Source organism: Vipera ursinii (assembly GCF_947247035.1).
Source record: "Vipera ursinii genome assembly, chromosome: 2".
In the NCBI taxonomy this organism is placed as follows: Eukaryota; Metazoa; Chordata; class Lepidosauria; order Squamata; family Viperidae; genus Vipera; species Vipera ursinii.
Window position 1 is genome coordinate 252,313,465 of NC_139513.1, and position 27,045 is coordinate 252,340,509.

The window sequence follows — 27,045 nt, forward strand, 5'->3', positions numbered from 1 at the left end:
AAGAGCCTCTTCTATTTGTCCAATACCTTATTGCTGAAAGGTTCTCACTACTTCATTTCAAACAAAGAACTAACACATTTCACATTAACCAATTAATTTTCTCTATGGCCTTCATTATAGAAGTTAAACAAGTTTTTATACTCAAACTGGTGCCAGCATATATATTTGCTAATATGTCATGTCAAGCACAGAGAACTGGATGCTAACACAAAATAAATGTTTGCCTTAAAATATTTATTTAATAAATAAATAAAAATAAACCTGAAGAAGAGCCAGATTATGTTTAAAAAAATATATCTGGAGAAGAACTAGACGCAGTAGACAATTACATAAACCTTGGCCAACAGATCTCAATGGAAGTTGATACAATAAAGGAAATTGAACAGTGTATTAAATGTGGTTGACAGACATTCAGCCAGCTAAGCATAATTTTCAAGAACAACCTTCCCCTATGCCAGAAAAGTTTTTGATCAATGTGTGCTACCTACTCTAACATATGTCAGTGAAACATGGACACTAACCTCACAATCGATACAAATGCTAAGAGGTGCAAAAAGCCATGGAAAGATACATACTCGGCATTACAAGACAAGATAGAAAGATTTGCACATGGATTAAGAGAACAAACGAAACAACACAATATTATCAAGAGAGTAAAAGAATTGAAATGGAAATAGAATGGTCACATAGGAAGAATAACTGATGGCAGGTGGACCAAGACAATCATAGAATGGGTCCCACTGGATAAAAAGCGTTCACAAAAGAGACCTAAAACAACATGGATCGGCGACATCAGCAAGTATTGCAGGTCCAATTGGCAAAGGAAAGCTTAGAACAGGAGTCCTCAACTTTGACAACTTTAAGACTTGTGGACTTCAATTCCCAGAATTCCTTAGCCAGCAACGCTGGCTGAGGAATTCTGGTAGTTGAAGTCCACAAGTCTTAAAGTTGCCAAGGTTGAGGACCCTGGCTTAGAACCATACTGGTTGGAAACATGAGGAAGAGGCCTCATCGTGCAGTGGATAGACAATGGCTACAGTGATGATACATTTGATAATTAGGCAGTGCAATCGTTGAGCTTTAAAAACAAGTTCTCTTTCCTAAAACACATGTATTGTGCTTTATAAACATGTATAAAAATGATATATAGATATTTTTTAAAAGAAAATTCTCTCTTTTCCCTAGTGATCAATGGAAGCACTTTTATTAGTAATCGGCAAAACAGGAACTCAGCTAAAATAACTGTTGACTGCTTTCAAAAACACCACATCAAAACATGCAGGAGTACATATACAAAACACCTCTTTCCAAATTATTAAAGCAACCACATTTTTGCAAGGCTCAAAAAACTGTTTAGATATTGCCATGGACTGTCTTTGCATGCATGTGCTCATTTAGTTGCTTCAGTTCACTTTTTTCTAATAGCCCGTAATTTTAACAAGGAATGTCATAATTAATGTAAAAAGCCAGACTTACAGAATATGTATTTGAGAAAGTATAAATATTACTAATTCTGTGCAATTCAGTTCAATCAGGATCATCTGGTGTGATCAGAGATAGTCCTTTGCTGATCAGTTATTTCATTTGAAAGAAGATAGGGGTTTAAATATACCATATTTCAGGGCTTTTCAACCAGTGGTACAGGTACCACCTGTGGTACATTGGCACCTGGCAGGTGGTACGCGACCATCCTAGAAAAGTGGTAGTGGAGGAGGGGAATGAGCTGAACCAGTGGCAGCACCGCACAAGCCTGAGCGAGAGATGCTGGAGCTGCAGGGCTGTCAGGGCTCAGTGGAAATACCAGGATCAGTGCCAGCCTCCAGCTGGAGCTTGGCGCTGATCCTGGCGCTTCTGCTGAGCCCAGAAGAAGCACCAATCAGCTGGAATGTTGCAGCATCTCCAGGGTCTTGTGATTTACATTCAGATGCTTGGCAACTGATTCATATTTATGATGGTCACAGTGTCCCAGGGTCATGTGAAGTGACCGAAACCTGCTGCAACTACCCAGCAGAGGGGGAAAATAAAAATCAGACACCCCCCCACCCCACCCCCACTGCCAATCCTCAACAGATATGCTCACAACAATGAAAACCTTGGACAGGAGGAAGATTGCCACCGGGTAGACAGGCAGGTGTCTTGCTCGGCTGTGGCTTGGGGGGCACTTTTTTCAGTGCCATTGTAACTTTGAACAGTCATTAAGCGAACTGTTGTAAGTCAAGGAGTACCTGTACTTCATCACTTTTTTCCTTTTTTTTTTTTTTGGTCATCAAATTTTTGACACCTTGCTAGGCGACTGGTAGTACTCGGATGTTGCCACATACTAAAAGTGGTACAACCGGTGAAAAATGAATGATTTTGCTTTGTAAAGGAAAAGAACAATAGACTTCAGATACACAGCCCACACTACTTAATTACACAGAATATTTAAAAACACATGATTCCCCATATATTGGAAGGCACACTTAATTACTTGTTAGCAACAAAAACAACTATAAATTATACCTATATATCCTAATAATAAAATTAAAAACTGGGAGATAAAGTAATATACGATAGTTTTAGATACAATGTTTTAATAGAAAATTTCACTTAAATTGATTGTGATGCTAAATAAATGCGTTATTTACTTAGATTATTTTAGTTAGTATGAAAGTTCCATAAATTTTAAGAGTAGACTCTGGGATGAAAACAAAAAAATGTTAGAATTACAAAGGTGTACTAAAAGAATGAATGTCACTCTTTTCATATTTCCACAAGGTGACCTTTTCCCAAAGCTAATTAAAAATGTGAAATGTTCACCAATGTAAGCCTTCTATTTGTCATTGCCCCTAACATGGAGTATTATGACTGTCACAGCAAATGGCACTGTGGAAGTAGGGTTTAACAAGAAAGCTTGATACACATATGTTAATATGCAACCCAAGCTCTTCTCAGCAGGTGCTCCATATGATGAAGTTAGTTTCATGAATAATTCAGCAAGGAAGCTTCCTGGCAGAGACACCTTTCTCAATGTTTTTCAAGCGAGATCAGTAGAAATCAGGAGCTGTCACTGCCAATTTGCTTCAGTCCAGGTTCTTAAAGTGACACTTTCGATTCATTACTGAGGTTGAAATGCACTTTTCTTCTTTTACATGTCAGCTATCAAGGACTGCTTTTGTTTTCCACATTTACCACTCCAAAATCAAGAACTGGCATTTTGTGGATAATTAACAAAAACTGAGAGTTTGGAAAGCAATGCATCATTGCTTGTCTTAGTCACAAATGACTATCCCTGGCAAGGGGGCTCATGGTACATTTAAATTTGATCCCTGAACTACTGCTACACAGTTGTAATTCAGATCAAACCTTCAGCTGCATTAGCATTTTTCTACACTAAGCCAGAGCACAAATTAATTCTTCATGATACTTGTGGACTCAGAGCTAGGTGAAAGAAACAGCTATGAACGAAATACCTACCAAAATACCATGCATATGCTAGAGCAGGGGTCCCCAACCCCCAGGCCGTGGACCAGTACCGGGCAGCGGCACGCCAACAACCAGGCCACACAAACAAGCAAAGCCCCATCTGTAAGATGCAGGCAGCACACAAAACCACGCACTCTCCAGTCCGCGGAAAAACCTTTCTCCATGGAACCGGTCCCTGGTGCCCAAAAGGTTGGGGACCTTGTGCTAGAGTATTCAGGCACCACATGCAGAACAAATGTGTTGGCATCAGTGCATAACCCAGACTCTTTCAAAGAAAGTGCTTTTTCGTTTTGTTTTAATTACATACGGTTTATATCACTGCTTATGAAAAAAATGATTGCATAAGTCATTTCTTGGGAGATCTAATCCAAGTAATTATATCAGGTACATAATTTTGTCATTATATTAGAATGCTTTGATGTTAAAAAAACCCCTTTTTTATTCAATTTTAATGATTTTTTTTTTACAAAACCCAAATCATCAAGGATTCGTCATCTACAACTCAAAAGTAAAAAAGAAAAAAATGTTTATTATTAATACTAATTGGCATAAATATTTGAATATACAATAAATAATAAATGGGTAAGGAAATCATGCAATCATGGCTTCTGGACTTCTTTCCAGGCTCTTTACCATTGGTGGCCATTTGTATGCATGTACTGTATTTCTTTAAAACGTAACAAAAAATGTCTGCTGTATTCACTCTCCTTAGGGCACGGGTCGGCAACCCGCGGCTCCGGAACCGCATGTGGCTCTTTCAGCCAGCTCCTGCGGCTCCCAGTCCTCCTCCGCCATGTGCAGTACCCGCCAAAAAAAGTGGGACTAAAAAAATTCAATCAATCAATTCAAACTTCTCACACAAAAAAAAACACCTCGCGAAATTTGAATTGATTGGTTGAAATTCTTTGGTTTGTGGGACTGCCCACAAACCTCTTTTCGTCTTCGGACTGCACATGGCGGCAGCGGAGGAAGAGACTGGAGGACTGCTGGAAAGGTGAGTGGGCCCTTTTTCCACCTACTGCACCTTCCTCGGGTTCCCCTCCTCCGCAAATACTGCTGCCATCTCGCCTGACTCCCTCTCCACCCCACTCTTTCGCAGCAGGGCCGTCTGGCCCTTTTTCCACCTGTTGCGCCTTCCTCGGGCTCCCCTCCTCCAAAAACGCTGCTGCCGTCTCGCATGCCTTTCATTATTTTTTATGATGATAAGGGAATTGCAGGAAAAAGAGAGGGCCAGTGAGCTCGAGGCTTGCAGGAGGGAACAGCCGCACAATTGGATGGCTGGAAAGAAGCCGAGCAGGCAAGCTTAAACAATGAAAGCAGAATCCACCTCGGCTCACCCTTTCTCTTCGCCGCTTAAGCCCAGTGGTGCCTGCCCCCGAAACGCGATGGTGAGCAGCCCACATTTCATTTCCTCTGCCTCAGAAAACCCAGAAAGAGAGAGGGAGAAGGGAAACGCAAGTGCCTCTCTCTGTCTCTGTCTCTCTCTGAGCATGATCGCAAGCTTGCTGCCTGCCCAAACTCTCAGCCCCCCTTCCAGGACACCATCCCTAGAAGTTCCCTTCCTGGCCAGGCCAGGGGCTACCCAAAAAGACCAAAATAGCAGCATCGGGATCTTTGAGCAGGGCGCCAGCAGGAGAGAAGTCAGGTGGGCATTGCAGTTTGGAAAGACAAATTGCTGTTTTCCTCCTGGGAAGGCAGAAGGGGGGGAAACAGGCAAAAGGGGGAGCCAGCCAGCTCCCCATTCCTGATTTTATGCCACATTCAAAAAACAACAACCCAAGCCTGGCACCGTGCAGGGTTTGCGCCCTGACACTCTCACAGTCCCCTCGCTTGCCCCCCTTGCAATTGCACCGAAGCTTCGCAACAGTGCTCAGAATAGTGGGGAAGGGGGAACGTTCCAGGGCTCAGGGAGGGCGGGAGAGGAGAACTTAATAGGGGCACGGGGGGCGCTCAGCCACCCTTCTGGCTTCTGCGCTGGGGCTGCTACCCTCTTTGCAGTGGCAGTGATGGCAGTGACAGCATCGCCTTCCATGCCGGTCCCATTGCAAGTTAGGCATGCCCCCACACACTCACGGGAAGGACAGGAAAAAGGGGGTGGGTTGTGCCGGTATCAGGGTGGGGGAGAAATAAGGGATGCATGGGGGAAGGCGTTGTGGGAAGAAGAGTCAGAATCCAAGGTGTTCAAATCTGGGTGGGCTCCCAGCAAACACGTGCCAAAGAAGTGATAGGAGAAGGAAGAGAAGAGAAACAGCGGGTGTGGGGAAGCGCCCTGTTTCTTCTTCTTCTGGCACAAACTGTGCTCAAGCTGGAATGGGGAGGGGGAGGAGGAGGAGGAAGAGGCATAGGAGGAAGAGCGGCGATTGACAAACTGCCAGCCAAACTCTTTGGGAGAGGGGGCGCAGGATGGAGAGGAGGGCAGCTTGCCTTGGAGAGGGAGAAGCCCTCATCTGCCTTTCGTTCTCTCTTTCTCTGCCCTATTCCCCTCGCTCCTTTTTTAAAAAAATCTTTCTTTCTTTCTTTCTTTTTTTAAAAAAAGCAAAAGTGGCCAGGATTATGAAATCAAATCGGGAGGGAGGGGAAGAGTTTGCTTACTTTTGCTTTCCAAAGCGGCCTCGGCGTCACCCGGCTTGCTCGCGAGGAGCTCAGCCTGGATCAGCTGGTGAGTAGGTTGCGCGTCCTCCAGGCCTGGCCGCTTTCTTCACTCCTGCTCTTCTCCGGCTCAACCCGCTGCCCCAGTTGGCATGCTTGCAGATTCCACCTCCCCCAAATAAATAAATAAATAGAAAAGGCCATTTTTAAAGGTTGTCCAGCTAAAAGGGAGGAAAGAAGCTGGGCTGGAGCGCCCTGGAAAGGAGAGCAGGCAGCACTTCTGCACGGGCTGGTTGGGCTTTCGGCAGGTTTTGCCTGCAATTAAGGCAGGACGAGGTTTTTTGGCTTAAGAGAGGTTGAGGGGGGGAAGCTGCTTGTGGGGGCATGTGTCTGCTCACATAAGTGTGAATGTGTTTCTTTTGCAAAGAGGCTGCTTTGCTGAAGGTTATATCTTCCTTCCTCTTCCTTCCCATATTCCTCCTGCTTGTCTTCCTTCCTTCCCTCCCTCCCTCCCTCCTTATTTCTTTCTCTCTTTCTCTCTCTTTCAATAAGCAAACAATCTGGGCTCTGATTGGCGGCTCCGCGCTTCCTCCTCCTCCCCCTCCCCCCCCAAGTAAACTGCATGCAAAAATCCCACAAAAACCCCCAAATCTCACAGCAAGCTGAGATAGGCAAGTCTGAGCAACGGCCTCGGCCTCGGAAGATTTGCTGCAGCAGCTCCTTCTCCCCGTCGGCCTCCTCCTCCGCTCCCTCGGAGCAGTCTTTTCCAAGGGGAGGAGAAGCCAGGACGGCAGAGCCATCCATACCAGAGCTGGATGGGGGCAGGGCCGGTGCATGTCTCGACTTAGGCTCCACTCTTCAATCTAGCCCCCTGTTCTGTGCATGCGCGTGCACATGCGTGCTCACATTTTGTGGCTCTCCAGTTTCTTTGTTTTTTGAGGGAACCGGTTCTGAGTGGCTTTTTCACTGTTTCAGGTTGCCGACCCCTGCATTTGCGTATATGTATATGTTGTTGTCTCTGTATGACCGTAGGTTCTAATAAGGCCAAGCGTGTGTGCATATCTGTGTGTGCATGCATGTGCTTGTGCATACCCACATGAAATTCTTATGTGGAAAGATACAAACAGGTTCTCTCTATTTATATGTAAGTAAATCTAATCAGTTTGCTGCATAAACATTGCATCTATGTGTTTGTGGGTGCTTCTCTACCCTTGTGTTGCATATCTGTGTGTGTTGGGGCAGTGAACACATATGCTCCACTCTAGGTCAAGTGACCAGGACAAAGGGTGAATGGAGTAGTTAGCAGCATTCCACTGATATTGCTTAAATTTGTTTTATGCTGCCCAGAATCATACATTTGTGAGAAGGGCAACTATATAAATTAGATAGATGATAGATGATAGATGATAGACAGAGACTCATTCAGTCACTCAACTTTTTCTTTGATAAGTGGCACTGGTAAAATTCTAAAAAAAAAAATTACAGCTTCCTGACAAATCCAACTTATTTCCACCCTGGTCTTTCTTTTGTCAACTAATGCTCTGCCAAATCCATGTTATTTCCAGAGTTATTCTGTTGATAGACAGACAGATGGATAGAATGATGAGCCTTTTTACACTGTTTCTTTCCAACATTTCATTGGGTTGAAAAGAATAAAATGACATTTACACAATGCAAAAATTAGGAAGCAACTAAAAATAATGACTTTCATGTTATTAAAGCCTTACCACGTATCTAAGATTTAAATTCTCTATTTTTCCATAACAAACATCCAAAAGGGTTATCGGTTGGACAATAAGATTCCCTCCAAGTGTCCAAGGCAATGCAAGTTTTGACAGATCAGAAACCTGAAACACACAATATGATATTTTAAAACAAGTATATATGCTAAATTAAATAAATAAACTACAATGGTTTAAACTGGCTGAATTAAATTACATTTAAAATTTAACTTTATAAATATGCATAGCCTCTAAGAAAGTTTCCTTCTTTTAATTATCAAAATCCTTTACTTCATTCATGTAAAAAAATTGAAAGTTAAATTTGTATCTAGCTTCTTTAATCAAAATACCAAAACCAATTATTCTAACAGAGGTTTACCAATTAACCACTTCTACTTATCTAATTTCTTATTAAATTCTAATTACTCTCATTTCAAAGTAATCAATCTGAAGCAGACCCAAATTGTTCCCTAGAATTTTCAGCTTCATTATTAGCTTTTTAATAAAGATAACAATAGAATTAGTTCAGGAAATCATGTTTTTCTTTTACTCCAAACTGTTTTTTTCCCTTTTATGCGCAGAACTGGCTTTCTCAGAAACTAAATAATAGGGGAGCATATTCTGGAAGTCCTTGGATACACTTGCAAATATTAAGAAAGATGCAAACTCAACTGGAAAAGATGATGTAACCCATACATTTGCCCTATATAGGATATTATCTAGGATCACTATTTCTATTGTTTAATTCTCGTGTCTAATTAATAAGTTTTATTGTTTGGTTGACTACTTTCTGATGCATCACATATACTGAATTTAGTATCATTTGTTCTTTTTATCTTATATAAAGACTTGACACAAACACACACACATACACACTCAATAAATGCTTTTCAGTTTGCCTGAGGTATTCATGCTTTGTGCTGTTGGGAAGGGCAAAAAGTCACTTTATTTATTTTTATTTGTTTATTTGTATCCAACTTTTATTAGTTTTACTATTATTTATAGTCCATATGTCTTTTAATTCTCTTTCCATTTTCTCTAAAATCTCTTTATTTTTAAAAATCCTTGAATCCATTCTCCATCTACTTGCCTGTTTATAATCACAATCTATTTCCATTTCTATAGTTACCATTACATGATCTGATATTTTAATTATTTTTATCTCTGCTTTCATTATTTTAGATAATATTTCCGATGTTACAAATATATAATCTATTCTTGTAAAATTTTTATGTCCATTAGAAAAATATGTATAACTCTTTTGATTGCCATGTAATTCTCTCCAAACATCTTTTAATCTATTTCTATTAATAAATTTTCTTATATCTATATTATTATACTTTATTTCCGCTTTTGATGGATTAATCAATTCCTGTATCCATAACCATATTATAACCACCTGCCATTATCACATAACCTTTTTTATTTCTTCTTTTTCTTTATATACCCTATTATAAAACTCTCTTTGATTTGTATTAGGTGCATACAAATTTGCTAAAGTGACCTCTTGTCCATAAATCAAGTCTTGAATTATAAGAAATCTGGGAAGCCATATCATCCCTTTTTATGGCTTTTATCTTAAATTCACATCTTTTAGCTACCATGATTGCTACCCCCCCCCCCGCCTTGCTTTTGATGTACCAAATGCCTTTTCATATACATCAGCCCAATATAACCTAAGTTCATTCACCCCTTCTTTCTTTTGATGTGTTTCTTGTAAAAATACAGTATCTATTTTCTCTTTATTAATTGATTTCCCCCCCCCAAGCCATGTACATTCTATGTAGCTACCTTCAATGATTTTCCCATCTATTCCTTCTATTAAATATTCCTTTTGGTCTCCATATGTGCTCTAACATAAATCGTACAAAAGTAAAACTACAAAGTAAGCGTATTATCCCAAAACATAAATAACCACTTACCCACCCATATACATATACCGTATTTTCCGGCGTATAAGACGACTTTTTAACCCATGAAAATCATCTCAAAAGTTGGGGGGTCGTCTTATACGCCGGAAAATACGGTATATTGTCCCCCTTCCCTTCTTCAGGAGATCTTCCTCCTCTCCCCCGCTTCAGGCCTCCGGGGGGAGGGGGAAGAGGAACCATCCCTGCACGGACTTTGGTCGCCCACTCTACCTCCCTTGACCATCTTTACCCTTAATTTCTACACCAAAACATATATTGTAAAATTACAAATACGTATATAGTATCTCTACAGCGAACTTGTAACTCCTGTTGCTTCATCCAGCTTCCCTTTCTTCTGTAGATCTTCTTTATTGATGATTCCATGCTCCCTTAATTTCTCCATCGCCTCCTCCTTTGTTTCAACTCTGTAACACCTTCCACCGTAAGAAAATCTCAAAAAACCTGGATATCCCCAGCTGTAGTTAATGTTATTTTTCTTCAATATTTGACAAACTTGATGCATCTCTTTCCTCCATTGTAAAGTCTCATTGCATAAATCTGGAAAAACCTGTATCTGATGCCCCCCAAACATTATAGACAACATGTTTCACAATTTGCGCATCAATTGCTCTTTTTTTGCATATGACCAGAGTCGCACCACAATATCTCTTGGCAATTTTCTTCCCAACCTGTTTGGGCCGACTCTATGTATTGTATCAATATCATATCTTGTAAAGGGGACATCTGGGAGGATCGAGGTAGCCCAGTCCAGTACTGCTTGAATAAATTTTAGTTCATTTTCTTCACTTTTCTCCAGATATCCATGTATACATAAATTTGATCGGTGCTGACGATCACATATCTCAATCAAATCCTTTTTTCACCTGATACATCATAGTTGTCTGACTTTTTAACAGAGGGGTGTCAAACTCAACTTCATTGAGGGCCACATCAGCATTGTGGTTGCCCTCAGGGGGCCAGGTGGGTGTGGCCAGGGTGGGTGTGGCCTACTGGGTGGGCGTGGCTAGAGTACCTGTGGCCTGGGTGGGCATGGCCAGCTCTACATCGTTCGCATCAAGGGTGCCTATGGGGGCCTGGGCAGGAGTGGGAAAGATCTGAGGGTCTCTGGCAGGAGGAGGGTCTCTGGGCCAGGGCCAAGGCAGTGGGGGCCGTTCCCTCACTGTTTCCAGGTTGGCTTCGCGGGCCTCATGAAACCACTTTGCAGGCCAGATCTGGCCCCTGGGCCTTGTGTTTGACATGTCTGTTTTAACACCTTATCGTGTTCTCCCATCTGAGTCTTCACTTCTGTAATATTTTGTGTCATATCCTGACTTTGTTTCGCCAGATCAGTTATTCTTACATCCATATTATCCATTTTATCTTTTATTTGCTTCAAATCCTCCTTTATATTTGTCTTCATTTCTTTTATACTTCATTTCTCTTAAGTCTTGTAAGAGAATATCAAGTTTATCTGGTCGAGTCAGTGACTTCTCAAGTAATTTTTTCCTCACATACATTTCTAAGGCTTTTCCCACTCAAATCAGATGTAAATCTGAAGGTCTAAGGCCTGCTTTGGGTCTTTGCCAAACACTTTCTGCACTTTGGCTGCATTTTGACATCCAACCACCAAAAAGAGCTCTTAACCTTCTAAGAATTTTTACACAGTCTATAGTCCATACACGTCACTTCTTCCCGTTGTCTTGTCCTTATCAGCTTATCTCCATGAAAGCAATATGATGGAAATAAAACAATCCAAAGGCAGCAACTATCCTTACTACACACACCTTATCAAGGCTCTGTCTTAAGGTTGTTTAGATCTCAACTGAAAGGAGGGAGTAATGGGCCTTCACACTGTACACTTATAAATCAGCTATTATCTTTTCAGCTGTACTCCTTTGAACTCTCTCCAAATTCTCTCTCCTATCAGTCTTCAATCATAGGGCCCCTCCTCTCCCCATCAGCCTTCAAAAGCCTCTCAAGTCTCTTAGTCAAACATCCAAATTCAAAGCTTCTCTGGGAGAATGTCCAAAACTGAATCAAATACAATTCAAACTTCAGGAGGAAAGCAAGGGAAGTAACTCATGTTTCATAATCTCTTAATTTTTCATAGTCCTTAATTGGGTGTTATATTTCTTAATCAATTCTCTGCGATGGTCCGGAGGAGGCAGAAAGTCAGCGGCGGTCGTCCATTCAAGCTAGCTACGGCCCCCACTGATTTCCCATTCTTATAGTAGTACAATTGTTTAGAATTTTAAAACATAGCAACAATATTGCAATTTATTTATTTTAAGAATAGTACAATAATGCAAAACTGCAAGTATTTGAATACATGGGGAGACAGAGATAGTTACAAAATATGAAAATGTTGAATGCCAGAACTTTTATTGTAACAATGGCTTCCAATGCATAAAGACTTACTAATGAGGATGGCACCAAGGCAATCTGAACATCTGATTCTTACACCTGAACCTCTTCTTTAATCTGCCATTTACACTTGAATAAGGAACACTATATATAACTATGTATTTTTCAACAAGCAGCAAATTAGTTTTGAGTGAACAGTTTTAGTGTAGGAATCAGCACAACTACAGCACTGATGAAAAGTCATATTAATTAGTTATTCATATTCTCCATTATAACAATATAAATAGAGTTGAAAATGAAGTCTACTAATATATTAGTTGGTGATGTTAACATGGGAACCAGATTCTACAACAATCCCAGTGGTCAACTTTGCTACACATTTTCACCATCAAAGGCTCAATAAGTACACAAGATTGCAGCATGAGAGCATTGTAAGAATATAGTGGAACATAAACAGTTCTTTATATATGGTACTATATGTGAGAGACTATTTAGATTATAAAATGCCCTAATGTGGCAAGCCAGGTACACATAAGTCTAATTTATAATGTTGATTTTCAAGCACAAGCCCAAAGTCATCATCTGGTGGATTTTGAGCACTGTTGCACATAACCTGACTATCTTGTATGTTGTGGCAAGATTAATATCCAATTCTGATCCCTTGGATTTGTTGCTTGTTTTTTGGAATCCTGGCCTCAGTCTATATTAAGCCTATGATTATGTTTACTGGTGCCATCTTAACATATTGGTAAAAATGATCAAGTTATATAATACAGTAATAGGAAATTTCTCCCAGCATAAGTAAAATCTGCATTCTTACACGATATGAAAAATTTAAAACTTTTGAAAAAGCAACATAATTATTTGCAGTTAAATTATATAACTTTTCAGTGTATTCTTCTCGTTGTCCTATTTGTAACCTTTGAATCAGCTGACTAAAGTCAAATGGCAGCCTTGACTGTATGGGTGAAAACCTGCCTTCTTTTTACATCAATACAATGTGTTGCACTTGTATAAGAAAAGGGTTAGGACTTTGAGCACACAAATTCAACCACCATCTTGACTTTTTTTAACCAATCTAGTGGATGCCACTGCTCCTTTAATTGAAAAGAATTCTTCATGTAAATAGATTCCTCATGCTATCAAAACTCACCTGCTGATGTCTCTGCAGTTTGTACCTCATTGTCTGGCACATCTCAATTATTTGAAGAAGTTCTGGATGTGGAATGATTGCTTTTGATGCAGTTCCTTCAGTGCTAAGGAAAAAGCTATAAATCATTGTATTGCATTAGAACTCTTAATACTTTTCGTGTAATATTTTTCATAGTTAGATAGCATAAATCTGTACTTCTAAAATTTGAGAGATAAAATACAATAATGTTTTTCTTATAAAACTGATTCTGAAATAATGAAGATGTTCACTAAAAACATTAAAAGTTCCGCTTTTATGTTGCCAGAGAAAAACCAACATAAATATTACAGATTATGAAAACATATTTGAAAACACATAATTTAAACTTCTATTTGATTCACTGTAATAATTGGGAATCATACTAAACAAATGATGAATGGATTCCAGTAGTCCTTTCTGTTTTAGGACACAAGTTAAGATGTATGAACTCCTATAATAATATGCTACCTGCTGTGTTTGTTTTCTACATACCAAGAGAAACATGCATGTCTGTTTCTTTAAAGGAGGCCTGTCCCCTTCTTTTAATATTCAATACACATAAGCCTGTAACAAGCACTTTCATATCTATTTCATTTCAAATAGTGGCAATATACTGTCTTTCCACTGCTTACCTAACTTTGTCAATAAGAGCTTCTAAAGATGTGTTTAACTCCAACATAAAAACAGCTCGGGAATTTAATCCTTCTGTAAGCAGCAGCACCTGCTTACAGGGGGGGAAAAAACATACAGAGAATCACTCCTAAAAGCATTTCTGCTTTCTTGTCTCTGAGCAAACTTTTTTTTTCTATAAGAAACTGAAAAGAACATTCTTTCATCACATCTGTGAATAGAAGAAAAACATGAGGTTTAAATGGGCACAGTGCTGCATCAGTCATACAATCACAAGAATAAAAAGTATATGGTGGCGCAGTGGTTAGAATGCAGTACTGCAGGCAAACTCGCTGCTCACTCCAGGAGTTCGATTCTGACCAGCTCAAGGTTGACTCAGACTTCCCTCCTTCCAAGGTCGGTAAAATGAGGATCCAGATTGTTGGGGGCAATATGCTGACTCTGTAAACCATTTACAGAGTGCTGTAAAGCCCTATGAAGTGGTATATAAGTCTAAGTGTTATTGCTATTGTTATCTTTGGCTCTAGATCATTCCATATGTCCAGACTTTACTTCCCCCAATTCCCCAACTAGGGTGGCTATGGCTGACACTGTGGGCATTTTTAAATACATGCTGATATTTGGCACAGCCACAGGGCACTGGTGCACACTGTAATAGTTTTTGCGTTTATACAATCTCAATAGCTTTAACAAAGTATTCGCATGTTTAATACATGACAGATACTACTTGACTTATGTTCATAATTGAGCTGGGAATTGAAGTCATTAAGCAAGGTTTCCACATGACTGCTTTGCTCAATTCTATCTCAGGGGTAGGGGAGGGTCTGGGATGGCATGCAGAAACCTGTGGGCCAGGAGGTGTCAACCAGTTAGACCTACCAGCACGTCGACCCTTTCCCTGCACCACCACATCAGATCCGCTTATATTTCCATCTCCTTGTTGCATTCTGACGCAGGCCCCATTCTCACAATGGTTTGGAAGGCTCCTTTTCCAAATTACACAATTTGACATTCATAAAAAGTTAGCAAAGCCGGCATTCTTTTTTCCTCTGGAATCTACCTCTTTCACTAGTGTCCTTCTCTTCTCTGGAGGAGAAAATGCTACTGAAGTTGGCATTCTGAAAGGCTCTACTCAAGAGCTTTTCACAATGCCAGCTTCACTCCACCAGATCTGAGGACCTGCGTTGTGCAGGGTTTTTTCCCTTTCCTGCACGGAAAGGAGGAGAAATCCCTTTGCAGATTGGGAAATGGACTTCAAATCCTCCAGAAGCTTCCCCAGAAGCCAGCAGAGATTACAAATTGTGATCACATGATTGCAGAGCACTTGGCAACCAATCATAAATGCAAACAGGTTGCCAAGTGCCCAAAATGGAGTCATGTGACTAAGTGGAAGGCAATATGATGTTTTATGATGACCAGAAATGCTTTACGGGCCATAAAGCATCCATTCCATGATTGCAAACGGTCATTAAATGACCAGTTGTAAGTTGAGGAGTACCTGTAGTACATACACACACCTCTCTGCACAAAGCCCAGCTTAACACATTTATTTACTTATTTATATTTCCTATTTCTCAGCCATCCATACTATCCATTCATAGATCCATATGAATGCTAATTTCCCCATAGGAGCTGTTTAAAAAAACAGTTTGTTTACAGATCTCCATATAGTTGAAAGCAGTCTTCTGCTTTATCATGTGTTTAACTGCTTTGCTCCACTCAACACCTACCATCTCACTCTATCCAGTGTAAACTTATAGCAGCAATGACCCAACACAGCCCTGCTGTTTTACTGGTTAGGTGGAAGAAATGCTGATGAGGAGGTATTAAAAAGCTCAGCAGCAGCACTTAGAAGATCTAGAACACAAAATTTAGTTTTGCTCTAAGATCAGAATACTCTTAAAATGTGCCTTTTGTTCTGAGTTTAAAATTCTCCAAACACTCATTCCATGATTAGAATGCACTAAGATAATGTTTTATCTATCTCTATTTAGATAATTCAAAACACAATTTCAGAAAAGTGCTTTTTGGTTTCCTAAACATTGGCAGCTTTCAGATCTTTTATATAAAATTAACTGCAGGTGTTTCACAAAGATGTACAGTATTACCTGCCTTTCCAGCTGTAGTGCTTGAGACTTTAAAAAACTTGCCCGTCTTTCATCAAAAGATTTGTTCTTTCCTTCTTCTATAAGCTGTTCATATTGGTTTCTAAAATATAAAATATATTTCTTAAAATAATTTCAAAGCTCACATAAGGCTTTACTGACCTTTAGTACTATAATTACAATTTTTGGATCAATTTTAATGAATGTGTTAAAAGTGATGTAAAAAGCATCACTTTTAACACATCCATTAAAATTGATCCAAAAATTGTAGCTATATTACATGTTTATTATTCGGTTTTCCTTGAGTTGATCATTCAAAAACCGTATTACTTTTTCCTGAAACATGTCTACATTTTATTGTACTAAAAATAAGTAATTGTTTTGTGGAACTTAGACTTTCTTTAAAAACCTCCTAGTATCTTATCATTTCCTAGTGGAAGTAAACTTCCCTCATGTTTGGGGAAGACATGAGTTATTATATGTAAGATAAGGAAGGTTTCAAGGTGATTTTATCAGCTTTCTCCCAGAATGGAGAACAGACGTTCTTTAGGATATACACTGTTCTCCAAGCAGAAATTCCAACTATATCAACAATCAATTGCTATTTAATTATCAGTTTTAAGAATTGCTAGACATTTGTTTAGCTATGGGAAAGATAGGGAAAAACTGCACCAGACTGAATTGCAATGGTTGTTAAGAATGAACTGCATCCCCATGTTAATAGAGAACATCCCCATATTCTTTAAACAGCTTCATTCTAATGCAGGCTTGTCAAACTTGTGATGTCCTGTGACGTTGCACGATGTATCGGGACTTTTCCCCCATTGCCAGCAATGGGTGGGCGTGGTTTCAGCGTGACGCGTCCAGCCCATGGGCCGGCAGTTTGACATGCCTGTTCTAATGTGTAGTAAAGATTCTTATCTGAGTCTTTTTAAGTAGCAACCTAACAATTTCATTCTCTTGATTTCTCAGAATCTTCTACCTAATTTCAACATCTACAGTTTTCAATATATCAAATCAGTTTTGATTTATATATAGCCAATATGTAGCAGTACCTTAAGTCTTTCAATTCATTCTTTATTTTTATATTTTCTTCCTGCAGTTTCTAAAAAAGACAAATCCCAAAGAAGTATAGATAAATTAAAACTGACGAAAACAGAACTCTACTTATAAAACTTTTAATTTTTCTACTCAGACTCTAATGTTTTAAAATCTAGGCACACTGAATTATAACATCACCTTAAAGTACAAACATAAGCAAGCAGATTTCACTAAAAAGAAATGCTCAAAAATAGGAATATACTATTGAAAGTAATTTGTCTTCTTGATGCTTGTTTAATATAATTTGCAATTCCTAGCAAGATGCTTATTAGAGAAACCTTAGTTAATATCATAAATTGTTCCCTCAGAAATTATAGGATGTCTCCTTTGAAAGAGGCAATTCTTATATCTGAGGCAAGTAGACAAATCTCTAACTTCCCATAGTTGGATAAAATGATTGAACAGTGCTCACTATCTCAAATGACATAGATTATCATGACCAACTCAAATTAGCTTCAAAGTTAAGACTGATTAGTTATAAGCAGTGCTTTTTTTCTAAAATAAAGGTGCCGGAACTCTCATCTTGGGTGCAGGGGGCGGGGCAGGCGGCACTGCTGCAAGGGGTGTTGGCAGCGGGCTGTCCCCCAGGCCAGAGCCGACGCGGCTGGTGCTGTGGGAGCAGTGGGGCCCACTCTATATGGTGGGGCTGCGGGGGGCGGGCGGCAGAGGCGGTGCAGGCCAGGCGATGCAGGGCGGCCACTTAGGCATATAGGGCAAGGCGACGGTGGCGCAGGTCCAGCACCAGGTAGGCCACCAGCCTGGCTGACACAGGTGAGCACAAGGAAGGAGTGCACATGGACTCCGGAGAACCCACCTCCCACTCTTTGTCCTCTCTTACTTACCTAGTTGAGATGGTGTAGTTGGGCAGCAGGGAGGGATGTAAAGTTCCTGCCAACTCGCCTTCACTGCAACGTTTGCCAGCCAGGTCTTTTGGCGTGCTCAGCAGCAATTCCTATTGGCTTTCGAAAGCCAATAGGCTTTTGAAAGCCAATAGAGGGAGTAGCATAGCTTGTGCAAAAGCTTTTTTGTGTGTGTGCAAAAAAAAAGCTGCCGGAACGCCATTCTGAGCGTTCTATGAGAAAAAAGCCCTGCTTTTATGTTTTAATCTTATGATTTTAAAAATATTGTAAGTTGCCCCAAACCTTGCCATGTGGATTGCATACAAATATTATATAATCGGTAAATAAAGGTAGAACATGTGTTAAATATACATCAAATGATAATATGCTTCCCTACAAAGTCAATTCTTGCTCAATGACAGACTAAGGAGTTAACTCGGAAAGGCAAGAGGAAAATCTAGAAGAGGTCTGTGCAACTTGTATAAGGGAAAGGCCCACACTGATTAATTAAAAATCTTTGTGGTCTGCAAAGGAATGCTGGTGGGCTAATCAATGATTTGGTGACTAGAGGAGCATCTACAGTGTTGGAGCTTGTGGTCATGGTAAGCCACGGAGGCACTAGGCAACATGACTTTCAGGGCAGTGGTGGTGATTTTATTACTTCTTTTTTTAAAAAAAAAGTCTGTGCTCTGGAGCATTCAACTATCTAGAGCAGGCATGTCAAACTCATTTTGCTTGAAGCAACTTCTTATAAAAGAATTGCCATTAATTTGTTTTAATAAAGTAATTTAAATCAATTTTTCACTTGGTTTCAAATTAAATGAAGTGAAATATTGTGACTAAACAAAATTTTAATGTACAGATAATACCACCAGAAATTATTTTAGCCTTTTTAATAAATGTTGTTATTGATGTTAAGCTCACCATGGAAAACATCATATATTGTTAAGTATATACTAGGTTAATTATTTAAAGACTGAAGTGCAACATAACTAGATTCTAAATAATCTATTTTTCAAAACACACAACAGTTCAAACAGTAAAAGTAAAGTCCAAATTAAGAATATTTCATTCTTAAGAATTATTTAATTTAAAGTGGTTTAGTTGTAATAGATGGTTAGATTCAAAATAGTTTTCAAGTGTATGTACAAAAGATACTATTTTTTTCTAGCATCAGCTAAATTAGACATATTACATTGAGAAAAATGTTTCTCATTTCTTTCCTCTTACCTTTATTGATTTCATTGCAGAGATGTTAACATAGGAAATAGATTATTTTGTTATTTAATTTTACCTTCCAAAAGACAGAAGCAGATGAAAAATGTGAGGTTCTTTCCTGCTGGCTTTTTTGAATTAGCTGTTTTAGATTCTAAAAGTTTAGTTCCTAAAGAAGTAACCCTGTAAATAATTTTAATGTCCTCCTCTAGTGCAGGGTAGGCAACCTTGACTCTTTTATGACTCAAGGACTTCATCTCCCAGAATTCCTGAGCCACCATGGCTCAGCTTGGAAACCTCTTTCTTTCCCCTCAGCATGGCTGGCTCAGGATTTCTGGGAGTTGAAGTCCACGAGTCATAAAAAAGGGCCAAGATTGCCTAGACCTGCAATAGGCTTTCAAAAGCCAATAGAGGGAGGTTTGTTTGTTTGTTTGTTTGTTTTTGCAAAAAAAAGGTGCCAGAACGCCATTCTGAGCGTTCTATGAGAAAAAAAGCCCTGGTTATAAGCAATCTGTTTTTTCTTGATCTCTCATCATCTTTTTCTATCATAAACAATGATATTCTAGATTTCTAGACTTTTTTGCTGTGTTCAATTCCAGCTTTTCAGAGAGATTCAGAAAGTGTTTTCTTAGATAAATACAACTGCATGAAACAGCAGCTATTGCATGGTCTCCAATTCTGTACTCAGTACTTTTTAATATTTACAGGAAATCAAAGGGCTATACTAATGACATGCAAATCTATTACTCTGTAAAATCATCAAGCCATAGTTACTCCAATACTTGTTTATCCAGAACAGAGTATCCATCATTCTTTGCAGTTACATATAACAGAAATAAATATGCTGTTTGGGCCTGTTTCTGAATCCAGAACTGCTAAATTGAGGGACCAACTCTTATTAAAAAGCCTTGTTCTCTTTTTTTAAAGCCTTACAATACATGTTTATAAGATTTTTTTAGATTTTTTTTTTACTTTTTTCCCTCCTCCTGTTCTCCTTTTATTTAACTGTGTCCAGTTCTCGGAGATTGGCAAGACTTTTCAGAAATTGCTTGCCACTGCCTCCTTTGCAGGGCTGAGAGAAAGTGACTGGTTCAAGGTCAACTAGCTGGGTTTGTGCCTGAGTGGGACTAGAACTCAGTTTCCAGGTTGCTAGCCTGATGCCTTAATCATTATGTCAAACTGGCTCTCCCATCCTTTTTTTAATTTATAATTAATTTATTGCAATTTTATATTTGTACTGTAATCCCTGTCAATTTATATTTCAAGTATTAAAAAGTTTAAAAGAAATAAGGAAACAGCTGCTTTTTTAATGTTAAATAAAATTTTATAAATTCAGGTTCTTCAGAGAGGACATGTACTTTCTTGTTTTAAAAAACAACTCTATTACTTATGTAATCAGCTGGATTTCTGAATGGATTGCAATGGTCTGACTCTTTCATGCTTATCTCAAATTCTGTAGTGATAAAACAATATATTTAGAAGTAGAAAGTTCCAAGCATGAAAAATAAAGATGTCAGTTCCTATGTTCAATATAAAAATAGCCCAGTAATTTGGTTGAATAGTAAGTCTTATTGTAACCCCTTTTAAACTCTGTACACAATTAAATACAACTTTTTTTAACCTTGTAGTCATTCACATTCTTATGGAGGATGTAATGTTCATTGTTGTGCTCATCTTCTCTAAGCAGCCAATTATCATGATATGTCGAACACAGAGGCAGATGATCGCTTGCAGGGTCCTTCAGTTTGGGCTTTCCAACCTATAGCACAAAAACCACAACAAAAGAAATGAAGAAAATGTAAAAAAAATGAATTTACACAAACAAACATTAAGGGGAAAAAAGCAATTTAAAAAGCAGGCAACATGTTATAACATAAACATTAATGTTTTATATTTTTTAAAATTCTTCAGATTTCAAATTAATCTCATGCCTCAAATTAAAAGGAACTGCTTATAGCTAAGTGATTTCTCCTTATAAGATCTTTAAGACCTTTAAGAAATATGTAGAGATTAATGTTTGTTACCACATTGTATCAATTAAGCAATTAGCAATAGCACTTAGACTTATATAACACTCTTACAGCATTCTCTGAGCAGTTTACAAATGTTAGCATATTGCCCCAGATAATCTGGGTCCTCATTTTACCAATCTTGGAAGGATGAAAGGCTGAGTCAACCTTGAACAGGTCAGGATCAAACTCCTGGCTGTGGGCAGAATTAGCCTGCAATACTGAATTCTAATAACTGGGCCACTACAGCTCTTTAAGGTATATACTGTATGTCCATTATTCTGAATGCATATAATAGCCATTGTTTGCTTAAAATACACCAAAAAAAAAGTTTTTTCTAAAATGCCTTTGTTACACATTATTTATCTGACCAATGGTTAAAATGTATTTAGTATTTCTAATTGCATCGAGATATATTCCATTTTGTGGCTTTGCAATATAGTTTTCCAAATGGCATTGATATAACCTATGCTCCTAAATAATACAATCTATTGCTGAAAATATCAATCAAGTTCAAAAAATTGAGTTGCCACCACAAAAATGCTTGTATCTTCTCTTACACATTACATGAATTACAATGAACAGCTTTTATGTTTAGGATACCAGTTTCAAATATTTGCTGCCCTACACACTCACACACAGTGGTTTAGTGGGTTTATTAATATTATTAATATTCCCCAGCAATTCCCTTCTCAGACACCTGCTTGGAGCCATTGACCAACTCCCCTCCAGACGTGGGGAGTTCATCCTTCTCTGAGCTGACTTCTGGAGAGGTATCTGGGGAAGCGTCTGGAGGAGTCATCACAAAATATGACTTTTTAAAGGCATTTTGATCCACAAAATTAATATTAAAATAATGGATATTGTTTATTATTGTTACATTATATTTCTAAAGTAAGGAATTTCCAAACATCATAATATAGTTCATATAGAAAACTTCATTATATACCTGTCTAGTTTTCACCGAACTTTATAAAATAAATTAGAAACATAGTTTTCTGAGCCAGATCCTTAAAAATATTGAGATTTAAATGCCTTACTGCGTACTTAAGAGTAATATTACAAAATTTCACACCTTCACTAAAAATTGCCAGTTCTTTTCATATGACTCAGTTTTTATATTGAAAGAATGGAAAATCACCTAAATCAATAGGACTTCTAAATAAGTACACTTAAACTCTAATGCACGAACAATACATATGACTCTGTTGTAGGTAATGGTGAGAGATGATTACTGACTTCAATGAACAAGGCTATATTAACCACCATACCAAATGAATTCAAAATGAGCCTTGCAGCATAATTGTATAATTGCTTTCTCATGTGAAGCATATTACATCTAATTGTGTCCAAAGGCTTCATTTTAAAATATGAGCTTGAGAAATAGGTAAACAGCAGCCATATGTCCTACTTTGCAAAAACTGTGAATAATGTTTTTTTTTATTAAGTACATGAAAACAGTGTGCTCCTTGCTGCAAGATCTCAGAGGCAGAACAGGATTAGGTTGAGCAAGGGAGGCTATACATGTGCATTAATCTACGGAGCAGTAAATGTTACAGATATTCCTCGACTTACAACCATTCATTTAACAAGATACAATGACCTCAGAAAAAGTACCTTACAATCTGTACTTACACTTATGACTGTCACACCACCATGTTCAGATGATCACAATTCATGTGATTGGCAACCAGCTTACATTTGCAACTGGCTGCTGTATCCTACGGCCATGTCATCACAATTTGCAACCTTTTTTGCCAGTTTCTGGCAAAACAAAACCCATTGGGGAAACTGCTTCATTTAATGACCACATGATTCACTTAATGATCATGTGGTTCACTTACTGATGATGTATTTTACAATCACAATACAAATAGAAGTTTTACTTATAATTACTTGGACTGTATATGTACTTGTCTGCACCAGGATGTAAGCCCAAGCTTCAGATCCACTATATATTGCCCATCAAAAAGGCAGGGCAGGGCAGGGCAGGAGTGCTCCAATAATCATATGAAATTCACAATAATAATTTTATGTGAATATACACAAATTGTCTTACAAAGCAAAATACATTGTAGTCTATATTTAATTAGTCAGTTTAAAGCATTTTCCCAATAGTAACCTCATTTGATATTTTTAAAAGCATAGCATTTGAACCTGCTGTCAGAAATGCAGTATTTTTAAAAATTATTTCTTCTAACAAAATCCCAGATCAATTTTGTGTTATATTACTACAGTATCTTTTATAGAAAAGTAATGTGCTGCCCTCTAGAGGCATAAAAAACTTTTATTGATGCTGAGAAGATTGTAGAATGACCAATTTCTCTTTCCTAAAAAACAAAGATAACACAAAGTACTTACAGAATGTGGTTTTTTTTCCAAACACCAAAATAGGTCAACTGAATTAAAATTCTCTTTCATTTGGTAAATTCACAAGATTCGTTTTTCTCACCATGTATATGTATACATCTGAACTAGACTGTGTTGTTTCTCTGGGCCATTATATGTGGGTATATTCTTTCTTTCTTTTTTCTTTCTTTCTCTTTCTTTCATTTTTTATTGTCATGTTTATGCAGTGAATATTGGAGGTGGTTACCCTTAGAGAGCTGTATGCAATGAAATCTCATTTTAATGTATGTTGATTAGTGTACATTTAAAGAGACAATAAAGTTATTATTCTATTCAATTCTAAATATCATTATAAGTATACTGCATTAGTTTTCTTCTACAAAATTTAAGAAAAGCAAACTTGTGATAAAATAATTGTAGATAGAACTTTTTGCATTTTTATGTGATTCTGACTTTTGGAAGCATATTTAGAAAGCTGGTAAAATATCAAGGAGGCATCAGTACAATAAATGCCACAAACCATGTTTACTTGTGTAACAGCTGAGATTGCCTTCAGGAAAGAATAACACAGTTTAATAAAGTTGCAAAGAAATTTTTTTACTGCCAACATATTTAAAGCAACATAAATATAAACTCTATGCATGAACATCACTGAATGGATAATATTGGAATCAAACAGGCTATCTAATCCAACACAGAAAAGTACACTCAGTTAGGATATTATAAAGTACAAATTTTGAAAGTCTATGAATTATTTGTGTCAAATATCCTGGTTAAGCTTACAATCTGTAAACCATACAAACTTGCTTTATTAGGGAGATGGGTATTAAATAAATAAACAAACAAATGCAAATGTGCAAGCAAGATAGGACCTGGAGAACATACAGTCAGAATATAAAATATATTTTTTTAAAAATGTTTAATTTATCAGAATTTTAGATAATAAATGGATTACAAACAGCACCAGGGAAAACTGTTTTTTCTACTATAAATTTAGATGAAGATCAAATGGACCTAAGATTCAGGCACGTAGATTTTATTTGAACATTAGTTAAGGCCTCTCCTAAGCTTGAAAACTGGGTGGGTGGCTTTGAGCCAATCACTCACCTGTCTAAGCCCAACCTATTTCACAGAATTGTGTTTATGGGGAAAATAGGAAGCAGGAGTATTAGGTATGCTTGCCACCTTCATTTGGCTATGAATAAAGGTAAAGGTAAAGGTTCCCCTGCACATGCATGCTAGTCGTTTCCAAATCTAGGGGCCCGTGCTCATCTCCGTTTCAAAGCCGAAGAGCCAGCGCTTGTCCGAGGACATTTCCGTGGTCACGTGGCCGGCATGACTAGATGCCAAAGGCACACGGAACGCTGTTACCTTCCCACCGTAGTGGTCCCTATTTTTCTACTTGCATTTTTACGTGGTTTTGAACCGCTAGGTTGGCAGAAGCTGGGACGAGTAACAGGAGCTCACTCTGCTACGTGGCACTTGGGATTCGACCCGCCAAACTGCCGACCTTCTGATCGACAAGCTCAGCGTCCTAACCCACTGAGCCACCACGTCCCTTGACTATGAATATGTATGTGTATATATGCATGTACAAGTGTGCGCACACACACATATACAAACATATATATAACAAATCTGAAAATAATAATAATAATAATAATAATAATAATAATAATAATAATAATAATAATTCGAAGGGACCTTGGAGGTCATCTAGTCCAACCCCCTGCTAAGGCAGGAAACCCTATACCATTTCAGACAAATGGCTGTCCAATCTTCAAGCACAGGTCAGACAGTTAATATTTTAATATGTGAATCCCTTGTAACACATAGAATGCTTATTTTACAATATCTGTATCCCATGCCAATCAAAAAACTCTGATGGAGTACAGGACAGGTGAACTCTAAGCCTGTCTTTGAAGATACCTAGGCACTATTGTACATTCTTACTGAAAACACCAGTAACTCCATTAAACCACAATGTTGTAAAAAAAAGATAACATGCTTGGAATCATAATGCCATTATGTTCTTGAGTACCAGTGTAGTTACATACACGTCTATGACATTTGCTTTTCACACACCCCTGTAGAGAAAACCCATATATGAAAGACACTTTAATTGATGTAAAAAAATCTTTTCCACCGTAATATACACTGCTTAACTTAATGGGCTTCAGATGCCCTAGAAATGTCATAATTCCCCAAAAGCATAGCTGAAAACTGCAGACGGCAATCATAGCAACTGAAGGATAATCCAGTCATCTGGAGGGAACCAAATAGGAAGAAACTATTCTCATTTGGCTGGGAGAAAAAAAAAAACAACTACTAAAAAGTCGTAAAAATCCGTTCTCTGCACCCGCCCAGAACTTTTCTTCCCCTATTCTTATTTTGATTTTTCCAGCCATTTGCAAGAAAGGCTCCAACGGAACCAGCCCTGTCCCTTGATCCAAATGCGTCTTTTCTTTCCACATTTCAACGTTTTTAAGTCCTGGGGAAGAAAAAAAAAAAGCAGCCCTTGGCTTCAACGTTTCCCGAAGCCTACACTGAAAACTTTTTTTTTTTATCCTCCGAGCACAGTTCACACGAGCTGATGGACGTGGGACAGAAGAGGGAGGGAGGGAGGATAATAATAATAATAATCATAATAATAATAATAATAATAATAATAATAATAATAATAATAATAATAATAATGATATAATGATATAATAATAATAATAATAATATAATAATAATAATAATAATAATAATAATAATAATAATAATAATAATAATAATAATAATAATAATAATAATTTTATTTGTATACCGCCCTTCTCCCGAAGGACTCAGGGCGGTGAACAGGGCAAACATATAAAAATACAAAGATACAAAAGTTAAAAAAGAATTAAACACAATGCCCAAGCTAAAACAATAAATAGATATATTAAAAATAACAATAAAATCCCAACCCATCCCCCATCAGGCCAGGCTGGCTTGTTCGAACATGATGATCCATCCCCTGGCTCAGCGTTTCCCAACCTTAGGAACTTGAAGATGCGTGGACTTCAACTCCCAGAATTCCCCAGCCAGCATAGCTGGCTGGGGAATCCTGGGAGTTGAAGTCCACGCATCTTCAAGTTCCTAAGGTTGGGAAACGCTGCCCTGGCTGATGGCGCAGCGACCGAAGCATGGCTCCAATTGAATCTACTCGCATCGTCTGTCGGCCCGGGTGAGGGAGGGGGCACCATCTTTTTTGCAGTCGTTACCTTGGCTGCTGTCCGAGGCAAAGGAACGGGCCGGTCACTTCGGCTGTTCATAATGCTCAAGGGAGCCCTGGGGGTGGGGGGGGGTTGATCGTTCTTTCGCGTGCTTCCCCTAGCGCGACGCGTTTCCCCGGCAACGGACCCTGCCAGATGAATACGACAGAACCTTCCGATCCGAAGAAAGCCCAAAATTTCCTGGCGAGCTGTAACGATTTCCCGACCGATATTCTAATTCTTCGCCTTACGACCCTAAGATTACGTTGGCGTGGTACAAACGTCGACGGACGCTTTACTGGCACGTTTACGCAGCTGTCAGGATCTGAAACGAA

General features: G+C 38.5%; 1 protein-coding gene across 1 annotated transcript in view; it reads right to left on the minus strand.

Annotated features, from left to right (window-relative positions):
• LOC310635534 (uncharacterized protein) overlaps window positions 1-26,965 on the minus strand; it is a 32,999-nt gene extending 6,034 nt beyond the window's left edge. Inside the window, exons 1-7 of the mRNA XM_083354574.1 lie at window positions 26,720-26,965; window positions 20,732-20,869; window positions 17,011-17,060; window positions 15,959-16,058; window positions 13,853-13,941; window positions 13,203-13,317; window positions 7,782-7,901 (exon numbers count right to left, since the gene is read on the minus strand). Of these exons, the coding sequence (XP_083210700.1) occupies window positions 7,782-7,901; window positions 13,203-13,317; window positions 13,853-13,941; window positions 15,959-16,058; window positions 17,011-17,060; window positions 20,732-20,869; window positions 26,720-26,770 (663 nt within the window). The 5' untranslated portion in view covers window positions 26,771-26,965. The remainder of the gene's footprint in view (window positions 1-7,781; window positions 7,902-13,202; window positions 13,318-13,852; window positions 13,942-15,958; window positions 16,059-17,010; window positions 17,061-20,731; window positions 20,870-26,719) is intronic.
• Window positions 26,966-27,045: the final 80 nt, after the last annotated feature.